The sequence below is a fragment of the Branchiostoma belcheri genome, unplaced genomic scaffold, assembly GCF_001625305.1.
Source record: "Branchiostoma belcheri isolate BF01 breed outbred unplaced genomic scaffold, Haploidv18h27 scaffold125, whole genome shotgun sequence".
In the NCBI taxonomy this organism is placed as follows: Eukaryota; Metazoa; Chordata; class Leptocardii; order Amphioxiformes; family Branchiostomatidae; genus Branchiostoma; species Branchiostoma belcheri.
This window is the reverse complement of record NW_017802658.1, coordinates 606,176-618,127: the sequence shown is the minus strand read 5'-3', so window position 1 is coordinate 618,127 and position 11,952 is coordinate 606,176. Positions and strand designations below refer to the sequence as shown.

Here is an 11,952-nt window from a genome sequence, read left to right as displayed (position 1 = left end):
ACAACCCTGGAAGTGCGAGTCAGTACCAGGGCCAGACCCGGGGGCTAGGCCGGTTCGTATCCGGCCTGCTAGCGGCAATCTGACCGGCCAACGTATTATACAGCGCGGCGTGTCTGAGACTGTTGGGAGTCTGTCGTCGCGGCCTTTTGAGCCTGGGAGAGGGGAACATCTCAGTGTTTTGTTAGTCCACAATTTACCGGACGATGTTTGTGGCTTTAACCGTGATAAAAACAGAAGAGCGCACCATGGAAGTGCCCGTCAGTACCAGGGCCAGTCCCCGGGGTCTAAGCCGGTTCGGACGGCCCGCTGATCTGAGTGTCAATCCAACGGTGCGGTACGGAGCGGTGTATACTCGGGCCTGCCTGCCCGCGACTGTTGGATTCCAGCGGGCTGAATGAACCGCCCTAGCCCCACAGTATTCTCCAGGGTCGAGGAAAGTCACCATCTTTCTACCTTTGCTTGTAAAATGATCTAAAAATGTACCGCTGAGCGCCGAAGTTCCCCGTAGATCAACACCGGCTCCCTACCTAGCTACAACCGCCCGGCAACTTTTGCGACCAAGCCCACCGAAAGCACCCCCAAAACTACGCCTTCTCACAAGCAGTTACGAGAAGTTTATGTCATGATATTGAGTTATTTGTGACAGAAAGTAGGCGATTCCACCTCAAAATTTGTTGTAATTCGGCGATACGAGCTGTTGTAGTAGCGCTGAGTTTGTCAACATAGCCACTTCCGGTTCGTCACTCGGTGTCTGAAAAATGATGCATTCTGCAAACGGCGAAACCGCGAGAGCCCGAAAAAATCGGATAAAACTTCAAAGTACGCCCTTTCTCTTCCGTGGCGATTAAATACCATTTTAAATGTACAACAGAACCGTTGAAAACTTACTGAAAATGCTCAGCATTTTCTAGAAAAGTTGACATTTATAGGTCGATCAAGTATCAAACGTAAAACCCCAAAGCACCCTAATTTCGGGCAGTTGGAAACCGGAAGTGCCGATAAAGACAGTCGCTTGTAATGTAAGGATCCAGCCCACTCGCGGATTTGGGCGATTTGGGAATTGCCAAAATCACTGGGCTCGTAAGGGGTTTTCAACTTTTTACAGAATTTTGCATATTATGACTTTGTAAATGAGTTTACAAGCCGAAAACATATCATTTTATTTTCTGTGGCATATAAGTGAAATAATAAGTTACAAGTTACGAAAATCTATGAGTTTTTTTACGCTAGAAATATATTTTACTGTGTAATTGAGTTTCCTTTTTATACCTCTACGGTTCAATTCTGCTCATCAAATATGTACACAAATTCAAAGAATTGCTCATTTTACACATTATATAGCTGTGTTTTTGTAAACCTAACACTTTTTAAAATGTTTTGCACCTATTTTCAAACGGCAACCTGGCGATAATATGACTTACTTGACTATATATATAGACTCAATACCTTACCCAAAATGCCCTTGTTTTCACTTTGATTGACAGAATTAATGTCTGACGTCTCCTCATCGCCGCCATCTTGTAGAATAATGACCTTGAGGTGCGTTCTTCTTCTCAAGGACAGTTTTCTGCAAGGCGCGTATGTTCCATATCCCTGCCATGTTGTACATTGATTCTATGTAATCTCCAAGCAGATATTGGGAGTCTAAACCAAACTCTCACTCTATACAACCAAGGTAATCTCCAAGCAGATCCTACAATGGCAAGGCAGTATCTATTGGCCAGGGGAGTGTCCATTAGCCATCTCCAAGCAGATCCTACGGTGGCAAGGCAGTATCCATTGGCCAGAGGAGTGTCCATTAGCCATCTCCAAGCAGATCCTACGGTGGCAAGGCAGTATCCATTGGCCAGGGGAGTGTCCATTTGCCACCACTTCGGGACAATGGATACTGCCTTGCCACCGTATGATCTGCTTGGAGATTAAACCAGGCAGGTTTGACAAAGTAAGAATTCTGGTATCAGAACCGGATTTCTTTGCACGAGGGATAGCAAATGACCACTAGGGTAGGTGATATAATGTTGCCCATAGTCCTTTTTATTTTATACTACTTCAGCAATACTGGTATTGTAAGACTCATTCAAAACAGAAAAAGATTGTATGGAATCCATATAACAGGAAAAGTAAAACTCTTTATTAGTATGTAAGCCATACATTCGGTTGGTATAAAAAGTGGCCTAGTCTGGAAGGCGGAAAAGTCTGTACTGTCTAGTCATCCCGGCCGGACTGGACCAACTTTTCCACCAACCTTACATTGGTTTATTGCTTTACAAAGCATTAAAATCTCATTTGTGAGAACAAAGGCTTTTCCTACACCATTGATAACATATAAATATCATTTTAGAATTTTGTTCTTTTTCAAAATAAACATTGGGTAACCTAACAATGTATAACTTGTTCACTGTCCTGAGTCTCTGAATTTGGGATAAACCAAGGATTCTATTTTTAAAACACTTTCCTTTTTTTTTCAGATGTGTATTTGATTCACCTCCCCAAAATAGAGTAATACATTTTCAAAACGCTTTTTTTGCCTCAGCATAATAAACTACATGTATGTACACTTGTACTAAAGGCGTATTGCAACTTTTTTTTAAATTTCTTTCACTGCAGTCTATCAACAAATGCAGCATGATACTTAACCATCAAAAACAAGTTAGTTGTTACAATATATGGCCTTTACAAAGTTCACAAAGAATCATCATCTTTGGCACATAATACACAGTGTCATTACAAAATCACATATTGACAAAAGTACAACTCTTTCATTATTTGACAAGAAGGGCTGCACTAGCTAGTCTGAAGCTTGGTTCACACAACATAGGAAGAAAAGGACTTTCTTCAACCGTTGGGGCCAAAATGTGTCTTTCATTGAACATTTTGCAGTTGATTCAGAACCCAAAATCTTTTTTTTTTGTGGACAAATCAGAAAAAAATGGACAGGGCAAATCTGAGAACCAACAAATTAAATTGGTGTGGCATAAAAAAGGAATGGCATGAAAATGAAACTGTAGTGCTGTTATCTGTCCTCAGGAATGTTGATAGATATTCAGGTGTTCTTAAGAAGTCTTAGGGTACCCAGTGGAATCATGAGTACCCAGTGGAATCATAAAGAAGGAATGGCATGAAAATGAAAGTGTAGGACTGCTATCTGTCCTCAGCAATGTTGATAGATATTCATGTGTTCTTGAGAAGTCTTAGGGTACCCAGTGGAATCATGAGAATTGATGTTATAACATAAAGAAGGAATGGCATGAAAATGAAAGTGTAGGACTGCTATCTGTCCTCAGGAATGTTGACGGACACCCCAAACTGTCGACTCAGCATGCGGAGCTGTTCCTCGTACATCACGTTCCTCTTCACAGCCTCACGGTAGTTGTACTTCAGGTCCTCTATCTCCTCAAAGAATGCCGGGTCAAAGTTTGCCAGCTCTCCTCTCAGCTGAGGAATAAAAAAGAGCCACATCAACATGACTTTTTCACCAACGTATCAACATGACTTGTGTCTAGCCTTTGTATCTTCAAACTTAAAGATGTACTGACCAGTACACATACATAGACATAAATGGATGACTTGGATAGATTGACATTATTCCTGATACCTAATCATTTATCTCATACAAATTTGGTGCCAAAAGGGGACCTTAGAAAGGGAAGGTTAAACTGAAACAATTTCTTAGCTTACATAAGTTGTGATCATTTTAAGCTTACTGAAAACATTACCACACAAATTTGCAGTCTATTTTGACACCTTAGGCCACACCAATTTAACTTGACAGGGAAAAAAAAAAGAAAAATGGGCCTAGGCATCTTATGAGAGCATCCAATGCTACAATGGGAGCCAGGAAGTCGACATACCGGGCTGAATTTAAATTTAAACAGTAAATTTTGAACTTTTAATCACACCAGCATATTGAAACATGGAAAAACTGTTAACAATTAGAGAGAAAAGGCCTTTCGTCCATTATTATGGCTCCTGTCTGTCCTACCTTGTCTATCTCCCTCTCCTGTTTGTCCTTGTCCAGCTGGAGTGACTTAATCTCTGTACTCAGCTCCACGTTCTCTGCCATCAACTTGTCATAATTTCTCAGCTTCTCCAACATGTCATCCGTGTGCTTGGTAAATAAAACAAATAATAAAAGACACATGTGGCCATAATGTCTTGTACATTGTAGTACACAACTATAGTATACACATCAACTGTATGAAGATGATGACTTTATTTCACTTTTGTGAAGCTGTTTTCAATACAAGCTAAGTGATTTTAACTGTAATTTTTTCATTACAATTCTGTATTGCAAGCCTTTTCTTCTATGATGCCTTTTTTTCACACCACATCTAAAACATCTTGTTTCTGACATTTCCATGTTTTTGTTCCATCTGCATGTGAATTTTCAGTTCTATCCTAATATATTTGTTGCCATTTCTATTAATACTGGTATATTCTCCTTACCACATCGTCCCTGCCCCCAGCCATGGGGTTCTGTTGTCTCCTCATCACCTGTAGGTCATGTACCAACTCTGCCTTCTCACTCTCCAGTCTCTCACATTTTAGTCTGGGGAAACACAAACAGTTCAAACCTTTAGACTGAAGTAGCAGTTTGGTTACCAATTCTCTACGGTTACAGGGTTAGGCAGCTAGGAAATGTTTAAAGTGATTTGAGTTTATTTCCCAAAGATATGTTTTGGCATTATAACCATTCGGTACACTGTTTGATAACTTAGTCTAGGATTGGATACTATTAAGAAGAATCAGAAAAACATAGTCAAGGAGTTATTCATAGAGCAAACTCGATGAAAGGAAGAAAAAAAACAGCATAAAAAGAAAAGTATATATCATAATGTAATAATAATTGTTGTTGTGGCTTTTAATTTAGACATTAACCACAAAAGTGGTATCAGGAGTTTTGTATATTAGATACTCTGTAAGCTGTTTCTCCAGTTCTTGAGCAGTTTGCTGTAAAATGTATTTTACTTTCATGGTGGTTTTATTTTGTATGAGGGAAAAGGAGGTTTTCATGGTGTTTGAAGTTCATGGTTCAAACAATTCAGTACAGTAGAAATACACGTACACAATGTCATGTACAAAACACAAAATTCACTGTATTTCGTGGTAAGAGGTCACACCGAAAATAAAACCACTGCAAACATTTCACAATATACAGTATCCCCACCTGGTCTGCTGCAGTTCCCTGAAGATGTCCGGTGCCTTGTCCGACCCTGCAGGGAACCTCTCCAGGATGTCCAGCTTCTCCTGAAGGTCATCCCGCTCGTGGGACAGCTGCTGTTCCCTCTCCGCAGCCTCCCGCAGCAGCACCTTCACATCCTGCAGCATCTGGTTCTGTGGCAGGGAAAATGGACATGGAAATGTCAATAGAAATGCCCATTTCATTTGTAACATGAAAAATGGACATGGTTCATGCAGTAGCTGATTCTGTGACATGGAAAATGGACATGAAAATGTGACTTTCACAATTCATGCAGCATCTGGTTCTGTGACATGGACAATAAACAGTCATAGGAAATGTGACTTTCACAGTTCATGCATCAACTGGGTCTGTGACATGGAAAATAAAAAAAAATGTATCTCCAACAGGTTTCAGCTTAGTGGAAGAATATCTTGCCACTGGTTGTAATAAAAAGGACAGATACTACTACCGGTATAAAATGTATGTACATTATATATCAGGTCTAACCAAGGAGGTTTAAAAAGAGTAAAATCCTTAGCAAGCTTTTTTTGTAAGAACAAATTACGAGAAGTAAAACAAAACAAAATGTTCTGTCATAAGGATTCATCCACTAGCAATGAGTTTAATGAGTTACACTGTGCAATACCCTGGATTTCAGACTGAGGAAAGAAGACAAACTTTAAGACGCCCAGCTCAGAGTCAAACCTTCTTCATGATCTCCTCCTCCTTCTCCTTCATCTTACTCTCGTACATCCTGGTCACCACGATGGACTTCCAGCTCTTACTGTCCATCCCCTCCAACTGGGGACCCTTAGTCTCCACTAGGGTCAGTCTCTGTTTGGTCTGAACAAAAATGCAACACATTAAGAAAACAGATCATAGACTTCTACTCATGCGACTTCACTATGGAGGGGCAACTTGCAATGGTGTGTTTTGCCCTCCTTTCCACGAGTATACTTGGGGAGAATTCTAGTGACAATAAAAAATACTGAGTAGAATGGACTTGGCAAAAACAGTTTTTAAAAACATTCCATTCACAAAAAGAATGGCATCTTGTACTGAGGGCTTGACAAAGTTGTCACACAAAATTTTCCACAGTACATTGATTTCTGACACTTGATTTGAAGCAGTCTGATATGTACCGAGTCCCCTATAAAAAAAAAAGGCCATCACACGTGGTTGACCATGGCATCCTAACCTTCCCCAGACCATGGTTGAGAGTTAGTCTTTTCGCATGGTGGAAGGATGGTTGGGAGCAAAGTTGTGGGAAGGTCCTGAACATGGGACAAGAGCTTCAGGTACATGTACTAATACTAAGAACCATCCACTCACATCATCCAGCTCCTTCCCCAGCTTCTCATTCTGCAGCTCCAGGTTCCTCCTGGCCAGCCTGACTCTCTCCGACTCGTCACGTTCCTTCTTCAGGTCGCTGCGCAATCTCTCGTAGTCCGCCATGATCTTCTGCATGCCCTTCTGACTGCTCTCGTATCGCATGCTCAACGTTCCACCCATCTGCAGACGCAACTTCTCAAGTTGGTCCTGAGAAAAAGATTTGGATTGTTTTTTAATCACTGACAAGAAACCTAGTGGATTCGGCTTATTATGATAATAAGACGTATACTGTGAAACTTGTGTGGATGATTTTATTTTCGTGGTTTTTACGGTGACTTCTCCATTGCAAATTTATGACAATGCAAATATGTCTTCCTTGTATGACTAATGTACTACAGAAAGTCAGGTATACTGTAAATCATTAACCTTTTGCGGTTGTTTTATTTTTGTGGTTGTACTACAGGGGACTTCTCCATTACAACTTCACGACACTACAAATATGCCTTCCTTGCATGACTACTGAACTACAGAATTGTTTCAACTAGAAATCTAAAACATTGTGAAAACCTCCCTACCACAAAATTAAACCATTACAAAGGTTTTACAATTCACAGTGAAAAATGAAATCTGCAGTCTCACTCTAAGTTTATCGTTCTCCAGTTCCAGGTCGGTGATCCGGGAGTTGGACACGACGCCCGGCGCTTTCTTCAGCTCCTCGTTCTCCTTCTGCACGCGCTCCACCACCTTCTTCATCAGCCCGATGGTTTTCTCCAGCTCAGGGACAGACTTCCCGCTCCTGCCGGACAGACCGCCACGACTGTTCCCGTCTACCTTACGTTGCAGGTCACTTCTCTCCTGCTTCAACACATCGATGTACTTCTGCAGGTCTTCTACTCTGTCCTGGAGTTACAAAAAAACAAACACATTTAGAAGTGTTTTTTGGCTCTACTCTTAACTTAAGGGAGTGAATGAGAAATACATGCACGTACAATAGAACTATGTGTATTGACTTTATTCATGGGAGTTCAATGGTGGAAGATCTACTAATATTAAGAGCAGGACTTCAATATGCCCTTCATATTTCTTAGAACACTCTAGAAGATAAGGTCTTATATATAAGATGCATGAAATGCAGCATCAATACGTAAGGATGGACATATTAAAGGAAAAGTCACACAGATTTAAAAGTCTATGTACCTTAAGCCTGGGCACGTCTCTCTTGGCCTGTTCAGCCTCTATCTTCAGCTCCATGTTTTCTTCAGTCAGCTGTAGAACTCTCCTTCTCAGCTCCTCATCACCTCTGTTGTCTGTACTCACACCAGGGATCTGTGGTACAACAAATGTCCAGACTATGCATGATGTACAAAATGACTAATAAACTGGTGGATGTACCAACTACGGAGTACCTAAAACAAGCTCAGAAAAGAACAAGTGACCGGTAACTGTACCTCTGCAGCTCGTCTAGCAGTCATGTCCCGCTCCAGACTTTCCACCCTCCCCTGGAGATACCTGTTTCGCATCATGACTTCTTCTAGTTTAGGGTCAGGGTTTTCAACAAGCTGTCTTCTCAGGCTGGCAACCTGTAAGGAGAACACAAGACATCTTCAAGAAACCCCAGATCTCTAATTATGAAAAGTACAAATCTTCTAACATGACCCCCCATGTGTCACTGAACAAATCATCAAAGTGAAATTGTTTTTACCTCATCTTCTAGCTCATAGTTTTTCTGTTTGAGCTGGTCCAAGGAAGGATCCCTGGGGGTGTACAGCTCCCCTCCCTTCCCTCGGGTCTGCTTCTGTAGAGTGGCTCGGTCTTTGTCAATTCTGCAAGTCGAGACAAAAACAAGAGTAACAATGGTGATGAAGAAATATCACTAATTTGACACAGGGTAAATAAAATCTTTTCAAATGTGCAAGAATGATTTGAAAAATATTTCTTTAAAGGCTAGACAAAACAATCCTAATTCTGTATATAATTCAATTTTGTAATTTGGAGACTTGCTTTATGTGCTAAAAATGGTATCCGACTTAGGGCTGTGTACCGGATACGCAGTACCCATACTGTACCGGAAAAATTGATTAGGTATAGGTCCAAAATACCTAATCCCTCAGTACCGGTACCGTACCTAAACAATTTCACACCGATTTTATGCCTATTTGTGACCTCAAATGAGTAAATAGCTAGTCTCCCATGGGTCCCAGTGAAAGGACAGTGTGTTCATGAAAACAAAAACATCTTACTTTTGCCTGTATCTTATCTGAGCATTCTCCATAAATTAACATTAAACCTTAACTATCAAGTTTATTAATGTTTTCCTTGTTATTGAAGGAGTTCAGAAGAGCATGTAAACTGGTCGAATTGTTCAGGTACAGGTTCAGGTCCGGACCTGTACCTAAACCTGTGTACCTGTACCTGTACCTGTACCTAAAATTTGTTTAGGTACACAGCTGTAGTATCCGTATACATAGTGGTAGTTTCCCACCTAGAGTTGATGTCTCTCAGTGTTGACACCTGTTTCTGTAGCTTGTCGTTCTCTGCGTCCTTCTCCGACAGTTTCTGTTTGAGAGCGTCCACTCTGCGCTGCCACTTCTTCCCCTCCTCCCACTTAGCAAGCTCTTCTGCTGGGTTCTAGAGCATGAGAGAGAGAGAACATCAGTGTATTTACCGAAGGAAAACATTGTTTTTGTTCAGTTTCCTCTTCTTCTTCTTCGTCTTCTCCAAACCAATAATTATATATAAGGTCAATGACCGTCAGCTGAACCAGATGGCTGTTGCAATTTTTTGGCAGGAGGGATTTAGACTCCTGTCACCATGAATGTTGTTGAGTAAGAATTAACAGTCTGAGAGAGGACCATACATGTATGTGAAGGTAAACATTATGCATTTGGTTTGCAAATGTTACCTTTCTGGTTCACAATATTTCTGCATTGATTTTTGTGCTTTTTTCGGCAGATAAAATAATCTGTTTGATTTTGTCTTCGTGTTTGAAACACCCTTTTGAATATTTGAGTTGAATGCAAGTTAAAAGAATACAAAGCAGAAATTCTCAAAACCAATTATACCAGGAGGGACAAATATAAAATATTTATACCGTAACAGTAATATGTACTGCATATAACATACATATTGATTATTGTGTTTTCCATTACCGGTATTGAAAATATATGTACTCATGAGCTACATGGTAAGCATCATATTCTTTTAATCTAATACAGCTGTCAAAATATGATATGTGGCACAATACTAACTGCAACTAAACAATCTATTAAACTTGTCCCAACTAGACAATGCTTTACAATCCCTATTCCCTTGTGTACCGGGTTTTGGTAGCTCTTTGACACACTCAGGTGTTTAAAACAGGTGTCCTAGTCTATTTGAAGAGAGGTAGAAGCTATCAGTCTTGTTGACACCAAGTGTTGAGATACTCAAAGCCTATTGGCTGATTTAAAAGATATTGTCTCTACATCTAGTCTAACAGGTTGAACAAGTGGACAGAAGGATAATTAGGGTTTACCCAAACCATCTCTAGATCAATATCTACTGTATTCAGAAGCAGAATCAACCCTTTTATAAGACAATGTCTCAATGGCATAATTTGTGCAATCAATACAAATTACATGATGAAAAAAGCAATGAATGACTTTCCATTTGAAAATTTTGATGTCTGCGAAATTCTTGCAAGGTGCCATTGTATATGGTGAATCAAAATATTAATTAGTTTAAACAAGGATTTCTAAACCTCCTTGGTTTAAACTGCATTCTATTTTATGGCATATGGCACAAAGCCACTTTTTAAAGTCAAATCCTTAAATACATGTATATGCTATAGATAGTTTAAGCTAGACCTAAAACCACATTGTTATACATGGCAGACTTCTACAAAGCAAAGAAAAACAGAACATTTTCAAACAGCTTCAAAAAACAATCTATCAATTGCTGAACGATCGTAATAGAATTTCGCTAAAGGTCAAGTCAGATCTGTTTTATCTGAAGTCTACAGTAAAAACAAACAGTTGTTGAGAGCACGTCATATACAGTATTTACCTTGCGCAGGTGTGGCAGTTATAATAACCTGAATGGGGCGGTCTATTGTTCACTGTGTTTACATGGTAACATGAACCAACAAAGGTCAGGGGTCAGCAACTGTATTGACTGACGGCATCAGAATGTAGCGGAGTTTTTCGTTTTTCTTTGTATACACACTTTGTACAAAAAATGGTTATAGTATTCTGGTTGGTCTTGGTGAAAATATTTCACTGGGACTTTTTTATGTTGTCTAATGTTTTGACAACATTTGTGAATTCAAACTTATATCTATAAGAAAGGAAGTCAAACATATAAAAGCATTATCACCTACACAGTCAGACAGCCCATACCCACCTTGTCGTCCCTCCTGGCCGTGGCTGGTCTGCCCGGTCGTTCCTTCTCCCTCTGTAGCTGGTCCTGGAGAGACTTGACCTTGGCCTTCAGCTCCTCCACTTCTGTCTGCTTAGCATCAAGGTCAACAGCTTTCTACACAAGTCAAGAGAAAAAAAGAACTCCAGGCTTAAAATTTGTTCCAAATCTGACACAGAACCAAAAGGCGGGCAACAAAATAAGACAAATAACAACATAATTCCAGATAAATGAGAGTTGTTTTAAATTTGAAATTTTTGCTACAGCCACAAGGAACAGTTTTTGAAGCCCTGTTCCTTATGTTGTACAGTAAATCAGTATTTCCTATAGTGTATGAAATAAATCTTGACCCTCCCACTTTTCATTTGCTCCATCCAGTAGGCAAGGTTAGACTTATGGTTACTAGTAGTATTCTTGACTTACACAATATTAAAGTTCTAGGTTTGAATCTCTTGCAGGCCTTAAGAGAAGTAAGACACCATACCTGGTTTTTGACAGACAGTCTCTTGCTCTTGCCTCTAAGTTCCTCTGCCTCACTCTCTAACTTGTCTCTGTCAGCCTTCGCTTTCTTCAAGGCTGCCTCCTTCTTAGCCAAGTCCTATACATCATTCAAAAAGTATGGAAAACAGTTATCTACATCAATATGTATATCCTATTTACAACACATTGGTCAGAATAACTCCTCCCCAACTAGTAATATCTACTGAAAATATGGCTGACTTTGGTACTCATAGTATACTTTGGTTTTCAAACTCAAAAATGTGGTACTACACTTTTAGTTACTTTTCTCACCTCTTTAACTTCATTGACCTCCTGATTCAGAGCATTCTCCCTGGTTTTCCTTTTCTTCACGTCTTTCTTCAGGGCATCCAAGCGACCTTGTAACTCCTCAACCCTCTCCTGTAAGGTATTATCAAAAGTCAATGACAATACTTGAAACTGAAAAATGCAATCACCATATTGAATTGATTGGAAATATAACACTAGACAAAATACTGATGGATACCAGTGGCATAATACTAAAAGCTGTAATTAACTTAAAG

The 11,952-nt window shown here is 40.0% G+C and overlaps 1 protein-coding gene across 1 annotated transcript in view; it reads right to left on the bottom strand.

Annotated features, from left to right (window-relative positions):
* Positions 1-2,109: 2,109 nt before the first annotated feature.
* The window catches only part of LOC109463397 (centrosomal protein of 290 kDa-like), a 32,567-nt gene continuing 22,724 nt past the window's right edge, over positions 2,110-11,952 (bottom strand). The window contains exons 35-48 of the mRNA XM_019760206.1: positions 11,702-11,809; positions 11,394-11,507; positions 10,895-11,026; positions 8,997-9,142; positions 8,217-8,337; positions 7,963-8,094; positions 7,712-7,840; positions 7,154-7,414; positions 6,515-6,721; positions 5,888-6,025; positions 5,168-5,334; positions 4,447-4,549; positions 3,983-4,108; positions 2,110-3,435 (exon numbers count right to left, since the gene is read on the bottom strand). Of these exons, the coding sequence (XP_019615765.1) occupies positions 3,271-3,435; positions 3,983-4,108; positions 4,447-4,549; positions 5,168-5,334; positions 5,888-6,025; positions 6,515-6,721; positions 7,154-7,414; positions 7,712-7,840; positions 7,963-8,094; positions 8,217-8,337; positions 8,997-9,142; positions 10,895-11,026; positions 11,394-11,507; positions 11,702-11,809 (2,049 nt within the window). The 3' untranslated portion in view covers positions 2,110-3,270. The remainder of the gene's footprint in view (positions 3,436-3,982; positions 4,109-4,446; positions 4,550-5,167; positions 5,335-5,887; positions 6,026-6,514; positions 6,722-7,153; positions 7,415-7,711; positions 7,841-7,962; positions 8,095-8,216; positions 8,338-8,996; positions 9,143-10,894; positions 11,027-11,393; positions 11,508-11,701; positions 11,810-11,952) is intronic.